Source organism: Etheostoma cragini, chromosome 15 (assembly GCF_013103735.1).
Source record: "Etheostoma cragini isolate CJK2018 chromosome 15, CSU_Ecrag_1.0, whole genome shotgun sequence".
Classification (NCBI taxonomy): domain Eukaryota; kingdom Metazoa; phylum Chordata; class Actinopteri; order Perciformes; family Percidae; genus Etheostoma; species Etheostoma cragini.
In genome coordinates, this window is record NC_048421.1 from 7240108 (window position 1) to 7256207 (window position 16100).

Genomic DNA, 16100 nt, shown 5'->3' on the forward strand with positions numbered 1-16100 from the left:
ATATATATATATATATATACATATAAATGGCCACTAGAGGTCAATGGAATACAACATTATAATGTTTGACACATGTTTTCCTTCCCTGCTGCACAGAGAAAGCAGAATGCACGGTCAGTTTAAGGTCACTCCAGCAGCTGGGAAGAATACTAGAACACACAGAGAACATGTGACATGCTGACAAGTTTTGATTAATCATATGTACTTTGGGAACATTTACTGGCGCATTTTTTCAGAATGCCCTAGGTGGTTGCGTGGTTATTGTAGTATTAGAGGCAGATGTTTTGCTACTTTGTTTTAACTCTTGGCAAAAGCTGTGTTTTAGTGCACATTGCTACATGTTTCTGTTTCGTCTCTTGTTGCTTTTTCTGCGTGAACAGTTTAAATTATGGATTTGATTAAAGGTCTTCATACAACAGCCCGGGAATCACTGTTTGCCTAAGTCACATTTTTTATTTCATACTCGTGCAACACTATGTCATTGACAAGACTCGTGTTTTACAATTGGATGCAATGAAACAGCAACATTAATTACAGGAAGAAACATGATCATCAACAGTGAACTGTATGCAGTGGCATGTTTGTCAAAAGAGGGGTGTTGTTGTGTCTACTATGCATACGCATACGTATGAGATTCTGACGGTATGATAACCTTTCGTAATAATATCACAGTATTTCAGTATTGCAATTACAGCCAAAGTTGTGTTATTTTTTTATGTCTTTGCAAAAAACAACATTTTTTTCCCCTATTGAACACAACATGTTTTATTTTTAAACACATTGTACACTGGCAGGGAGCAGGAATTCGAAACTGCACTTTCTGTCCTTGTAGACTCATAAAAAACAGCTCATAGCTTAGGAATGGCATGACAGAAAATGTTCTTGGTTTTAAAACCGTGACTTTTTCAAACTGCCGTATTTTTTGAAATCGGTAAATAGCCTGACCACTCTCTACTACTGGTTTGGCTTTTTATAATACGAGTGTTGATGGATAACTTTAAAAATACGTCGAAAAGGTCAAGTATAATTTCATTAGCGATGTGCAATTCAAGATTTTGCAGACGTCATTAAATTACAGGCCCCAGACTTACTGTACTCCAGTTTTCACTATTGATCTAAACAGTAGGTCAATACTAAGAAAAACTATATTTGTCACAGTAGAGTCTGGCATAAACTAAGGTTTTAGGGTCAGAGAGCATGCCAAAGGGACATGTATTGATCCTTAATGGTATGCAACTGTGAGGCACATTCATGGTCAGATATGTACTTTACATAGCATTTTGCGCCTAGAGGAGACAGGCCCACTGACCAATAGCTATATGTCTTCCAGGAGAGGCAAAACCTAAACAAATTTTTTTGTAGCTCTCTTCTCTTTGGCTTTTCAGTGAACTTTTTTCTGGAAAACCGACAAATAATCTTTTTACTCAAACGCAAGGCTCAAAATGCAAATTGTTTTGTTGTCGGAGGGAGAGGGGAAGGACATGCAACAAGGGCCTGGAACATGCGTTAGTGAGCCCGAAAGGCATAACCAGGTATTTGTAGTGCCCCAGCAGCTTGTTGAAGGCGGTTTTCTATTTGTCCCCCTCCTAGAACTGTATGAGGTGACAAGCGTTCATAAGATTTACTTTAGAGAACACGATGGGCCGGGAGAGGGACTCAAACACCAAATCCATCAGGGGAAGTGGGTATTTGTTTCTGACAGGGATAGCGTTGAGCTCCCGGTAGTCAATACAAGGGCGAAGGGTGTTGTCTTTTTTGGACACGAAAAAGAAACCTGTCCCCAACGGGGACAAGGAAAGGCAAATGATACCGGCAGCTAGTGAATCTTTGATGTGTTGCTCCATAGCCTTAGGGTTACTGGAGCAACAATCAGGCGAAGATGTGTTGAAGAGCTTGGCTGATTTTGGTGCAGGTGAATGATGATTTGATTCAGGTGTGTGCTGTCAGCTGGCTTCAGCAGGAGGGAGGGGGAGGAGAGAAAGAAACAGCAGGTACAAAACAAGGCAGGTTGACGGAAAACTCAGAAGAATAGAAAACAAAACAAATACTCACGGCCAGCCAGACCCAGACCGTAACATCGCCTTAGTGAGCTACTCCCCTCGTCTGTTCTCCACACAAACCTCCACTTTTTCATCTGTTTCTTTGTGTCTTCAACATTTTATTCCAGTTTCTCAGCACAACTACTGTGCTGTTAAATGAAGTTGACCATGAACACTACATTGTGGTTTCTACTGTAGGGGACACCTATTTTATGTTTTAACAGTTTCTGGGTGTGTCCCTTAAGCAGGTGCACATGTGAGGGTAACACAACTGCACAACGGCAAATATATTGAATAAAATAAAGATTAAATAAATAAACAACATAAATGCTTTGGCTTAAAGTCCTTAAGATGCAATGGGATAAATGTGAACTAATGTAAAGCAATAACCTGAGGTTTTAACCTTGACCCCACCACTGTCAATTACATTTTATTTACATAGTGCCAAATCATAACTGAAGTAATCTCATGACACTTTTCACTTGGAGCAGGTCTAGGGTGACAGTGCCAGATCACTGCCGGATGCTGATAAAAAAGTGCTTGTGGAAACCTTTAACTTTCCAACCTTTACTCTTAAGCCCTGTTTCTTTTTTTTTACAGAAACATTAAGATGTGTGCATGTGTGTGGAAGGGGAGGATATTTAGGACTTTTAAGATCAATTAAATGTTAAATCATAACTGTTGCGCAACTGCCTTTACTGATAAGCTTCAACTGCTTCAAGGCAGCCTCCCATGAGCTTTGATTAAAGCTGCATACTTGTTCAGTGAGAACATTGATAATGTGCTAAGACAAAAAGCTCAAAAACACCTGGTCGTTGAAGGACAATGTATTTTTTCTTTTGTCTTGTTTGTAGATTTAGCTTTTGCTTTTACTCATGTTTTTTGTGAGGGTTGTTTTCGTTATTTATAATTATTGTTGTTAGTGTCTCAGGCATGAAATTGCTGAAGAAGGCTGCTCTGTTGGTAACAGTCTTTTGGTAAAAGATGTTGGGGATTTTACACAATCACTGCATAATCTACATGTGTTTTTAAAAGAGGTGTAGGAGCCCCTATCTCGTTGTGAAGAAACCTCAGAGTAAGTCTCTGTTGACAAAGTGCCTGGCCTTCCCATATAGATAACAAGCTTACAAAGATGAGGTAAAAGTTTGTATGACTTTTTGTTACATAATAGTTTCATTTAGTTGGAGCACCTCCACCTGATCAAAACTGTTATATCACAAAATCACATATTCCAAGTTCAGCTCTCAGTGTCTGGTCACAGGCAACATAAAAGGTCACATGCCAGTGCTACGGTCTGCGTAAAGGGATGCAGCAATCTCTTATCACAATGGAAGAAACTTATCCCTTTGTGAATGCAGTGCTGTGACAATAGAAAGTCATTATTATTAGAATTATCAAAACTATATTAAACAAAGTGTATACAGTGACATACAGAAAGAGTACGTATTGTACTGGAACGGGAGTAACACCTAATGTCTCCCCAACACCCAAATCTCTAGGGGTTGTGAGTTGGTGGTGACGAACTGACCGATGAGCAGTTTAATTAGCCCAAGTCGTGTTACTGAACGGGGAAAATTGAGTGCTGTACGTCTATAAACCCGACTCACTCCAGTTTTTTTTCACCTCATTAGTGCCTCCACTGGAGTGGTGGTAAAATCAATCAGAACATTGACTAACTCAAGCAGCACGATTGGACCAAAAGAGTTGTTGAAGGGTTGGAGACCGCGCACCAGGCTACTGAACAAGATTGAATGTAACCGTGCAACCACTCAAGTGCAATGCAATTAAGCGATGTCTATGTTCTTGGCAAGTTTTAGTTGTTAACCAAGCCTTGTTTCTAGTGCACTTAGATGATTGTGTTAGTGGCAATTCACACATTATTGATGGGGAAGTACATCACATACAAATACACGTCATGTTATCTTGGTAGTTATGTTAAGTTAAATGTTAGAGAAGTGAATGTTGCGGGCAGCATGGTAGATAGGCTGTCACGAGGAGACTTCGCAGCAGGCTACTGAACGAGACCAAATGTAACCGAGCAGCCGCTCAAGTCTGTTGTAACCAAACGGGTGTGTAGGTTCTCGGCAAGTTTGAGTTATCAACCAATCCAAGAACCGATCTTTATTTGTCGTGCATCTTAGATGATTGTGTACATAGAAATTCATAGACTACATTACCAATGGATATTACATAAAAATACATGTCATGTTATCTTGGTAGTTGTGTTAAGTTAAGGGTGAACCATGCAGTTTTTTTAGCTCAATTTACCTTAGCTGAACAGCTCCTGAGTCATTGGAATAGTTATGTGACTTGTTTCGAGTTAAATGGTAGTCGTTTCGCTCCCGCCTAGCGCCTGTGAGCGGAAAACCACCCTTGCAACTTTCCCCGGACTCAGCGTCAGGAAGTATCGTGTGATATCAGGTCTCGCAATGTAAAAATAGCTTTAGGGCACTGCACACATACGCCCATTCAAGAACTGGCTAATAAAGTAGAGATGGAGGTTTTTTTTCGGAGTTTTTCAAACTGTCGTCATCACTGACCCGACAAAAAAAAAAAAAAAATGAAACTTAGGAAGCATTGTCGGAGGAACAGAAAAAGAGGAAGCAGCAGACTGACCAAGCAAGGAGTCAGACAAAAATAAACAAAGGAGCTGCCAAATATCTATTCCAAAGCTGTAGGACGAGAAACAGCGAAGAAATGGCCAAAACTGCATGGCACCCTTTTAAATGTTTGTTACATGGTAGGTATGCTGTCACGAGGAGACCGCGCACCAGGCTACTGAATGAGTCCAATTCAATCAAATGGGTGTCTAGGTTCTGGTTCAAGTTTGAGTTTGAGAAATTACAGATTTCTTTAAATGTAATTATCTTTTTTAAGCTAATACTTAAGCTTTTCTATAGTGTAAGCTATTTCAATACTGTAAATAGTACTCTGATAAGAACATCTGTATCTGCACCACCACCACCAAAGTGAACATAAATGAACTATAAAATATATACATGCATATGACACTGTTGTCAAAACCCTAGCAATCAACATACACACACTTGCAGACAGCATCTTGGAAGTTTTTATAACCAAGTGGTGTCTCATTTCATAGGAGTGTGTTTTCACCCCTAGCCCTTACCACTCTGTTTTGAGGGAGGTGCTGCAATGCCGGCGGACCTAATTGACATGTGCCGTAAGCATCAGCTGTTTAACGCACAAACAATATCAAGATGGTTCCTCATTTGGCTATATGTCGTTTCATTTATTGCTTAAAAATGTATTTTCTTGAATCCAGGTACATCATTAATCACACAGTTTGGTAGTTTAAACAAATTTAGTTACCACTACCTGCAGACAACATGATCACGGTCAAAAAAGGGAAGCTTTCCCAGGCATGCAAAACATTACATTACATGTATTTTAGCTGACACTTACATCCAAAGCAACTTACAATTACTACATAAATGTCAGAGGTTGCACGCCTCTGGGTTAAGGGTCTTGCTCAGGGACACATGGGTTGATGTATCGCAGTGGGAATTGAACTGAGATCTCCCAAACCAAAGGCATGTGTCATGTCCACTGCACCATCACCACCCACACATGGCCGAATTAGCTTTCCTGTATGAATGCGGTCCCATTACAGGTGACTACCACCTAGTGTTAAAAAATAAATAAACACAAAGACAAACAAATAGATGAACGCCTACTATACTTCCATATTTTTCTCAGCAGGTAAATGAAAATCAATCACGTGGGACACTTTTAATTTGCATGTCTCCATTGTTTTCCTTGGCACTGACCAGTTATTCTTTCTGAGATAAAAGGTTGGTTCAGAACTCTCTTTGTTGTATTTATTTCAATTAGAAATTAAATAGCTTGATCAAAGTGTGTGTGTGTGTGTGTGTGTGTGTATGTGTGTGTGTGTGTGTGTGTGTGTGTATGTGTGTGTGTGTTAGCAGTTAGCAGTGTTTAGCAGTTTACAAGAATGTGGTTTAAATTTGCAACAGTTATTCATAGCCCTTCGTGAATCAGTCCATGTCTTAAAAAAACAACATTTTGAATATAAATCTTGGATCTTATCTCCCACCTACACTTCATATCCAAAGAAAGACCAATTTATCTCCTAATCTCTAATGTCTCCTAATATCCCTCCATCCTGTTCTGTATATCTCACATTTTTCTGTAGCACCATGGCCCAGTTCCTCTTAAGTCTTCTGTAACACATTTACAGAATTGAACTATTGATGGGTGGGGAAGACGCTATGTGGGCAAATATGTGAATGTGATAAGGTGAAGTTCACGTTTAAATGTCTAAATACAGTGTTTTATTGCCTATAAACACAACTGATAAGTAAATGGAAGTGAACAACATATACTTCCCCGCTATGCAAACACTCCATTTTAAATGGAGCCATTTCAAGGTGTGCAAGGGCGGTGACAAGGGAGAGGACAGCATTTCACAATCACCTCACTTTCTGTGTTCGTCATTCAGGCAACACTAACAGAACGAGAGGCGAGGACTGACAATTACCAAAGAGCTGTTAAAAGAAAAACATTAAATCAACAAGGATAGTGGAGACAAGCTGGTGAAAAGAGATTATTTAATTAAATAGTTATCCAAATCCACTGTAAACCGACCACAGGACAATACATCATCATACAAACATGGTTACGCTGGACTTCAGGACACTAACGGTGCCGGTAGGCATTGTGCGGATACTGGAGGTGATCTTCACCTGCATCTCCTTCAGCCTGGTGGCATCAGTTGGACACAGTACTTTCTCCTTCTGGACGTGGTGCATGTTCACCTGGTGCTTCTGCTTCTGCGTCACCGTCCTCATCATCTTTCTGGAATTCACCAGCCTCAGCGCTAAGTTGCCCATCTCCTGGGATGACTTTACAACTTCTTTTGCCATGTTGGCTACTTTAATGGTGTGTACATTTTTTTAACTATCTTGCTATTTATCTTTGGATGCAAATTTGTTCAGGATAAACCAAAAGAGATGTTCACGGGGCAGCTTGCTAGTCGCAAGATTTCATTTGGCTCATGTTGTTTTTCACACCCTTACGTTTAATGAAATAACAGAGTAGGAGAAGCCCTGTTTAAAAAACTTCAACAGCATCTTTTTACATGGCCACAACTCACAAGATAATAATAATCACATGTTTGACAGACTTTGACATTGGGCTATTGTAGATCTACATGTTTACTCTTTCCTGATGCCAAAAGATTTATGCAATATGGTTCTCAATTATGCTCATTTACAGTATATTCACAAAGAGACAAATACATATCTAGAGAGTATCCTAAAGAAAATGTGATTCCACACCTTATTTTTTACCTTTCTCTCATACAGGTGCTGGCAACATCCATCATCTATCCAATTTTCTTCACTTGCTCTAGCTGCGGCAAACAGATTGGAGCCACTGTCCTTTCCTGTCTGACCTTCATCCTGTACACTGTTGAAGTTGGGCTGACCCGGGCTAAACCTGGTGAGATCAGTGGATTTCTGTCTACGGTCCCGGGCCTCCTTAAGGTTCTGGAGGCCTTTGTGGCCTGCATCATCTTCATCTGCTTGGACTACAACCAGTTCTCCAAGTATCCAGGGCTCCAGTGGTGTGTTGCTGTCTACTGCATTTGCTTCATTTTTGCCATCCTTGTCATAGTTTTCACCATCTGCCGCCTTCTGTCTCTTTTTCCCGCACCATTTGACAAAGTCTTGACAGGCTGTAACGTGTTGGCCGTGTTGATGTACATCACAGCTGCAGTGGTCTGGCCAGTGTACAGCTTCAAGAATAATAGCAGGCCGAGCTACTGCTCCAATGTGATTTCATGTCCCTGGGATAATTTAGTGGTCATCGCTTTCATGACCTGCTTCAACCTTGCTGCTTACATTGTGGATACTGTTTATTCTTTTAGGCTGGTGTTCTTCATTAGCAGAACATAGGTTGTAAATAGGCCCCATGTTTCAGCTGTTGGAGGTTCCCTAGAACTCAAAGATTTAACAGCAGGAGAACAGTATGTAAAGCATCTCTTGTACAACTTTTGTGAAACACATTTTATTTCACTGTTGTTATCATAATAACTCCAATGCATTGTTGTGGATTTGGTCTGAATGACTTTTATCTGTCATGATTGTGCATTCACTGAGGACAATGTTTTAACGTCAGTAATCCCAATCTCTTTGCCTTTGTATTCTTCCATGATTTTTATTTGATGCTCTTAATCTTGTTTTTTTTATACAGCATAGTTATAACCATGTCGGCCTAAGTGGCAAACTCCTTTAGTGCATTCTCTTGTCAATCCCAGTGTGAAATATGAATAAAATGTCTTGACAGTGTGTAGTTAACTGTGCATGCTTACATCACCATGGGTGTAACTGTTATTTGGTTGTTTCCACACCTTAGAAACTAAACACAATAATGACTGAATGAAACTCATACAATTAGTAATCTGCTTAATGGTCATATACTCTGTTCAATGGTTAACAGGTAAAGTGGGAACTCATGTCCTTCTCAAATGATGTTTGCAAAGGTGTGTCAATGTGTGCACACCCTGAAACAAACAGCAGCTTTTCCTTTCATTCTTACCACTCCAACTCCACTCCTATTTTGCTGCTACATTTAACAATACAAGTAAAAACAATAAGGAGTAGAGGCAGTTTAATTTGTTTACCTTAATGATATCTTGGGAGATTAGTTGTTTAACCTTTGACCAGTCAGGGGCATTGCTCCTCTCTACAAAGTGTAAATAAGGACACAGGAGGAGGCAGATTTTAATGATTTTGTAAAAACAAAATAAGACATGGAAAAAGAAAAAACGACGGTAGAATAAAATCTATTTCAGAAAAGTGTTTCTGTTGTCAAATATTGTATATTGTGTGTTGGTGTGTTTTTTAAAAGAGTTTTTTTCTCTTTGGTTCAATGTACAAAAAGGGAGTCTTCATAGTACATATATTTTGCATTTGGATGTAAATGTAATCACTGATGTTTGGCAATGGTACAGTAAATACACTAAAACATCATGCTATAGTTTCAGATTTAAAAAAGAAAAAGGCACTTGTATGTACGTGTAATCATTATTCATAAAAACTCTCCTACAAACTCTTCCAAACAATAAATCAAGTGATCTCAACGCACAGGATAAGGGCAGCTTTCCATAGACTTAGATTGACTTTAGATTATCTTCTGAACAACGCTTGCACTGAGGTCCAGAGTCCGGTGTGTGTGGCGGAAGATGAAGATGGCAACACCCAACCAGTATCCAATCCATGGAGTGAGACAGGGGCCGTAAACTGCAAAGATAAGCCCTGTAGTTTGTATTTGAATATACACCATCACACTTTGAGTTTCAGTTTCAAAGATCACACCGGCTCAGTCTCTTGGCTATTCATGGATTCTTTTCAACAGGATCTGTTTTGGAAAACAAGGCCTTGCAGCACTGGGGGATGCCCTGAGTAGAATCATCTGACTTTGAAAACAACATTATTTTGAGATCAAACACACTCTATCCAGCTATGATGGGTGTTGACTTGCGGGCACTCATCCAGCCTGTGGGCATCATGCGAATAATGGCGACCATCCTCACCTGTATATGTTTTAGCCTAGTGGCAACAGTGGGACACGTCTCATCTCCCTACTGGGCATGGTGCATGTTTACCTGGTGCTTCTGCTGCTTCTTCACCCTTCTTATTCTCATCTTGGAGTTCACAACCATCAATGCCAAATTACCTTTCCCCTGGGATGATTTCACCACTGCCTTTGCAATGCTAGCAAGCCTCATGTGCCTTGCTGTCTCCATCATCTACCCCACCTTTTTTACCTGTAATACCTGCCATCGCCAGATCGGTGCCTCTGTGGTGTCCTGGGTCTGTTTCGGGGTGTACGCAGGTGAGGTGGCTTTAACTCGCCTTCATCCAAGTGGACAGAAGAGCGGATTCCTCTCCACGTTGCCCGGCATTATGAAGATGCTGGAGACGTTCCTCGCCTGTCTCATCTTCACATCCCTGGAAGAAGGCCAATTTAAATCCCCAGGACTGCGATGGTGCGTGGCTGTGTACTCATTGTGCTTCATTTTCGCCATCCTCATAATCCTGCTCACTATTACACAAATGACCTCTTTTTTTCCATTTTCTTTTGACAAGCTTGTTATTGTCTACAACATTTTGGCAGCGGTAATGTATGTGACAAGTATGGTGATCTGGCCACTGTACAGTTTCCGCAACAATAAGAGACCCAGTGGCTGTGGCCACCTCTGTGCCTGGGATAAACTGGTGGTAGTCACCTTCATGACAATTTTCAACGTTATTGTTTACACCCTGGACACTGCCTACTCTATACGCCTTGTGTTCTTTGTCAGTGACCAGTGAAGCTGCTGCTCATTAACTTATTAACCAGCATGAACTGAGAACAAATTCTGCAGGGTTTGAATTAAGTTGTTGTTGTGTTGGACACAATGCAAATGCTGAACTCATTATATCTTATTCTAATGCTGTTCACAGTGTTGACAGAGATGATTGATTAGGATAATGAAATATTGGGGGAAAAGGAGTAGTGTTAGTTAATGATGATGATTCTGGTATCGCTGTTATAAAAATAAATAATATTAAATGTAATTTTGCCGATGCTTTATCCAAAGCGACTTACAATTTCTATATATGTCAGAGCACACACACCTCTGGAGTAACTATGGGTTAAGTGTCTTGCCCCTGAGCGAGACCTTTAACCCCTACCCATCCCACATCAAAGGCCAATATCATATCCACTGCACCATCACCCCCCATAAATAAATAAAAAGTACATAGCCTGGTAGAACTTTGGATCCTGATTCGTAAGAGTGATCAAACAGTGCAGTTAATAATGTGCGTACACTTTACTATATTACACTGCGGCATATAGTCAAATTATGCTGCATGTGAATCTATGTTTTCATTTTTATGCTTGTCATCTTGTCATTTGTTGGTGCAGTAAGGTGCTGATCAAAGAAATAGGTTGACATTTTGGGTAATATACTCATTTGATTTCTTGCAGAGTGAACAGTGGATAGAAAGAGGATTAATACCACTCTCAGACAGAGGAGTGGTATTGGTCTTCCCCTCTCAACCTCAGCAACAAGGCAAATAAGAACATTTTCTAAAATGTCAAACTATTCCTTTAATCCTTGTGGCATGAACAAATCTGCCTTAGAATAATTGCCTACAGATAACAAAAGATCAATGTAAACTGAATGCAGGACAATGACAAACAGAGCAGCCGATGACAGATGAGATGGGAAGAAAAAGGAACAAGAGAGAGAAATTGATGAGAGCGAGGTAGAGACAGTCAGACATTTACAGACCTTGGAAGGATGTGTGGGAAAAGTGAAAAAGAAAATCCTTTAATCAACTGGCAGCTGCAGCTGCTAAAGGCAGCTGCAGAGTATGGAGTTGGACTTCTTGCAAGGTGTTATTTTTCTTTTTTTGTCAGTTAGCTTCTTTTCTTCTTTAGGGATGTGGCAGGAAGGGCCAGAAAGCTAGAAAAAGTATGACGTCAATTCATTCTTCCCTTTTTTTAACCAATTGGAAACTTAAAAGGACATCAACCAAATCTCACTTGTAAGCCTGTAGCTATTGTACTACCTGGCAGACCAATCTGTGTGAGTGAACTTGAGTCAAATGGAGCAATTGAAGCGTGGACATTTTGCTTTTCTTCTCATGTCAGTTTGTCAGAAAGACAGAGCATGTTTAGGTCAATCGTCTATATCTTTCAGACACAGCGGCAAAGTGCAAACAGCAGAGTCTACTTTCATTTGGTTGGCACAAGGTGCAAGAACGTCTTGGTAGCATTTTACTGTAAGTCCTCCTATTTAGCATTTATTAGCAGTATATACAAATTAAAAAAAAACACTTATAGCATAATAATGTAGTTGTACGGAGTTATAAGGACAAGTGTTTGTTTAATGTAAAGTATTTGTCAGCACTAATAATTTCTCTCTTGAAAACATATTTTATTATATAGTCATTCATTATCTGCTAATACTGTATACCAGCCTCCACATCAGACGTTATAGTCATTGAGAAATACATTAATAACTCTCATGTTTATCATCTTACAACAACATTGTAGTATGTTATAAACCATTTATTAAATGTGTTTATTTACTTTCTAAAATAGGGCAGTTTGAAGTAAAGTTTTTTTTTTTTTTACATACCAATCCAAACCAGGTTCAATGTATTTAAATAAACTCTAATTAGTGGCAGATTAACAAGGGGCATGCATTTTGGTCATTTTGCTAACAAGGGGGATGGCATCCTACCTCCAGTCGTGTACTGCCTCAGGTTTCTGTTGGCAAAAACATTTCATCCTCATGCTCCGAAAATAATGTGGACGCCCTTTGGGACAATCACTAACAAGATGCATCACCCCTGATGTACTAGCAAAATTGGGCTAGTGTTGCAGTAATGGTCTTTTATTGTTAAAATTATCTTGACCTTCAATTATAGCACCCCATCAGGATAATATAAAAGAGATTGCAAAAGTAGCTGAAAGTGAGTCATTCTTTATCCATTAAATGGAGAGTGTGGTAATAAGGTCTTCACAGTTTTCCAAATGATTACTTACTGAAGCTGAAACCAGCCTGTAACAGGAGCATATTTTTAATAAATGCTGGAATCACTACTGTATACAGGTTATTGACACATGGCCCTGAAATCTGAGTGGTTTTTCAACATTCTTGTCTAGCCGCATGCTGCGGTCCACTGAGGTGAACACATCAGATAACCAAAGCTGTAAGCGTGACGGCGCATGTCTCACTCAGACTCACACCAACTCTGTTCCTTCTCTTTGGTCATTATCTTGTATTAAACTTCCCTTCTCAGTAGTGGCCTTTAATTCAACTGAGCAGTAATCAGAGGAGGACATTATGAAAAGTAATCACCACTAACTAGTTGGCACTACTTCAGGAGTGTCACTGGAAAAAATCAATACCCCTGAAAAATGTGTGTGTGTTCTTTGTTTGCAGCACGTTTCTCCCATTGGAAGTTTTTGGGATGTTGTAGCGTGGTTGCCTTTGGCCACTGTATTTTTTTTTTTGGATGAACATTTATTTGCCATCATTATTTTAAATATATGTCTTGATAACATCTTCATAAAAAGTAGTTCAGGGGCTCTGACAGTAGCACCACATAAATCTCAAGCCAGCTTCGAAGAACCGAAAAATCCAGGCCCATGTCAAACCATCAACAATCAAATCAAGCTAACCCAGTTATCCACTTACAAAGGCCATGGCCCAGCTGGTGGATCTAATAATGCTAATAATTTATGCGTGTGGAAAGCATGTATGTCATGCATTTGAGCTCCTGCGTGACATATTCCTTGTCAAATTGTCCGTTGGTTATGTTCAGATCTATTACTGCTGCGTTGCTGTCGCCCTTGCCCCCCTGTGCTTCTGCATTTTTTATGTCAACATGTTGTACCTTTTACAAAAGATGTATTATGTGTTTCTTTCCAATGTGACAAGTTATTTCAGCTAATTGCTATAGCATCAGCAATTGTTTTTAATGAGGACTACCAATTAGAGGCCTCAGATCTCATTTAAGACCAAATCATTTCAAATAAAGCCTCACAACTCACTTTATGCTTTGTAAAGTGTTAATGCTAAGGGACAACTTTTTCTTTCGTCAACACAGAAGACATCCTTTTCGAATTTTAAAACTTGTCCTGTACTCAAAAACACATTTACAAAATATAATCTAGGTTTGATTATATGCATGATATTCAGACATGTTTTAATTCAGCACTTTGAAATTTAGAACCTGGCCAATGTCAGAACCGCTCTGCTGTGTTCCACCCCACTAGCTAGTACATAACACCCAACGTGGTATCCCAAGTCTTAATCAGACAAACCCTTAGGGCCATTCCTTTCTCTAAAAGATGCCAGTATTTTTTCCGCAGCTTTCCCCTTTGGGGTTAAGGGTTTGTGTAAATTGATACAAAAGTGTTGATAAGCTATTTTATTTTCAGGCTAAGCTGTCCATTATTTCATTTCATTTTTACATACCTGACATCTGGAGTGATTATTTTGAGCTTCCACTTCATGCAGATCCTCCCTTTCTACAGAAATGGGTGTTAAATACAGGCTGACACTGGCACTTCTGTAAAAGCCTAATGTTGCCTAAATGCTTAATGATGGTCTTTTTTTGGAAAATCCTTCCACCATCCACCCAGTCCTTGCTAGCTATAATTAAAATTGTCAAATTGGTTTACTTAATTAATTAAATATAGCCTTTCAGTCCTTCCTAATTAACTACTCTGATTTGCCTCTGAGGGGAAAGTACAAAGAGGCTTACTTAGAAGAAATATTAAGTACTGCAATTTATTTGCATAACCAAAAAGAATCTTGGTTTTACACTCAAATGCCTTTAAACTGTGGATCTTTAGCCCCTACAAGAATGTCTTCGAAATGAAACTGATGAACACTCAAGGATCTTTGTGATCCTTGTGATCAAGGTGTGGAGAAGAAATTGCTCTATTGCTCTCTTTTGGACATTTGAGCTTTCTCTTTTTGTATGTATATGACAGATTTGCAGGAAACCATCACAGGTCGCCCTCCAACACTGGACCGTCTGCGTAGAGGAATTAACCTCTACACTTCAACATGATCACATCCACACAAACCTCCTTGTAGCCTACCTGGGCTGACAGCTATTGTTACAGGAAGCCCCGAGATGGTGTACCGCCCAAAGAAGTGTTTCTGTCTTTACAGACGATGTAGCGCAAGATAGCAACGTAAATTAAGGATAAATTGGACCTAGCGTCACATGAACGTATGTCAAGTCCACCACAGTCAACAGCTCCATCTGGAGTCTGTGTCCAGATAAACAGCTACATGAACCAATCAATTAATTTTAATTTGTCACAAAAAATCATACGAGGTACAATTCTAGTAAAATGTAATCCCAACAGCAGAATGTGGGGGTCGGGTGTGGGGTAGTGGCAGTCTGAAGTAGAAAGTAAACAACATTAGGCAAACAAGTTGGTTAGCTTTGTGAAGACAGCTCCCTTCCACAACAGACAGCCCAGTGCCTAAATCACAAAATGTAATTAAAACTGCATTAAAAGGATATTACATAGATGTACAAACAGACCACAGGGAGACAAAAAACTCATGAAGGCTTTAAGAAATCCCTTGCCCATGGGTGCTGTGTGTCAGCAAGGTTTTCCAAATGGCCAGCTCATCTCAAATAAATTGAACACACAACATACAAGCACAGAGACCGGTTTGTTTGCATATTCTGTCCATGAATGTGAAAACTATTTCATCTTCGGACCTCAACACACTGCATCAACCACAGAGTTGCCACTCTGGACATCATCTCATTCATTTGTTTCTTTCTTTGTCCTCCAATCAACCCTGCACTCTCCACACAACCACACACACATATGCACACACTGTTCTGTCTTATCTTGGTCATCAGAGGTGGAGTATTGATTGAACTCTGTTGCCATAAATACTACACACATGAGTTCCACTCCTGTAAGCTTGAGAGTTCTTTCATTGATCCCCGCCAGGTTATTGTCATCAGCCAGACAAAGTCGGTGACTGACACCACTCTGATATGATCTCAAAGCACATTCCCATAGCTTGATATAGGAAGGCAGGAAGAGCATGCAAACAGCTTAAGGCAGAGTGACAGAGCGTTAGGTCATCTCATGTAGAGTTCAACAGCCATCTGATTCTTTCTGACTCATATTTTAACAACAAGCGGACAGACCAGAAGTAACATTAAAACAATAAAATTGTATAAAATCAAGGCAAAATACAACATTTCTTTTCCAAATTTTACAATTAAGAAGTTTGAAAGAAGTACTCTGAATAGAAGACATAGAGCAATCCCGGATGTGGAACGTCGAGGGTAGTCTATAGACTGATGTAGCCTTGAGCTGCTAGCTTTATGCAGAGATGAGGAGTATGCTATGAGGAGCCGTTTAGACCATATATAAAAACATTCTCCACTTTTATCTTACACACACAAAAAGGATGCACATACACCCCTTTCACCTTGCACACACAAATACAAAATATGGTCATACAAC

General features: G+C 39.7%; 2 protein-coding genes and 1 long non-coding RNA gene across 3 annotated transcripts in view; all 3 read left to right on the plus strand.

Moving 5' to 3' along the window:
• Positions 1 to 5177, plus strand: part of LOC117957658 — a 13596-nt gene extending 8419 nt beyond the window's left edge. The window contains exons 2-3 of the long non-coding RNA XR_004659554.1: positions 3478 to 3487; positions 5108 to 5177. This is a non-coding gene — a long non-coding RNA (uncharacterized LOC117957658). The remainder of the gene's footprint in view (positions 1 to 3477; positions 3488 to 5107) is intronic.
• Positions 5178 to 6392: 1215 nt separating this feature from the next.
• LOC117957654 (myeloid-associated differentiation marker homolog) lies at positions 6393 to 8641 on the plus strand. Its single transcript, XM_034893549.1, has 2 exons — positions 6393 to 6959; positions 7385 to 8641. The coding sequence occupies exons 1-2, from the start codon at positions 6693 to 6695 to the stop codon at positions 7973 to 7975; spliced, it is 858 nt and encodes a 285-aa protein (XP_034749440.1). The 5' UTR covers positions 6393 to 6692; the 3' UTR covers positions 7976 to 8641.
• Positions 8642 to 9214: 573 nt separating this feature from the next.
• LOC117957655 (myeloid-associated differentiation marker homolog) lies at positions 9215 to 10703 on the plus strand. Its single transcript, XM_034893550.1, has one exon. It carries the CDS (start codon positions 9545 to 9547, stop codon positions 10394 to 10396), a length of 852 nt encoding a protein of 283 aa, XP_034749441.1. The 5' UTR covers positions 9215 to 9544; the 3' UTR covers positions 10397 to 10703.
• The last annotated feature ends 5397 nt before the right edge of the window (positions 10704 to 16100 follow it).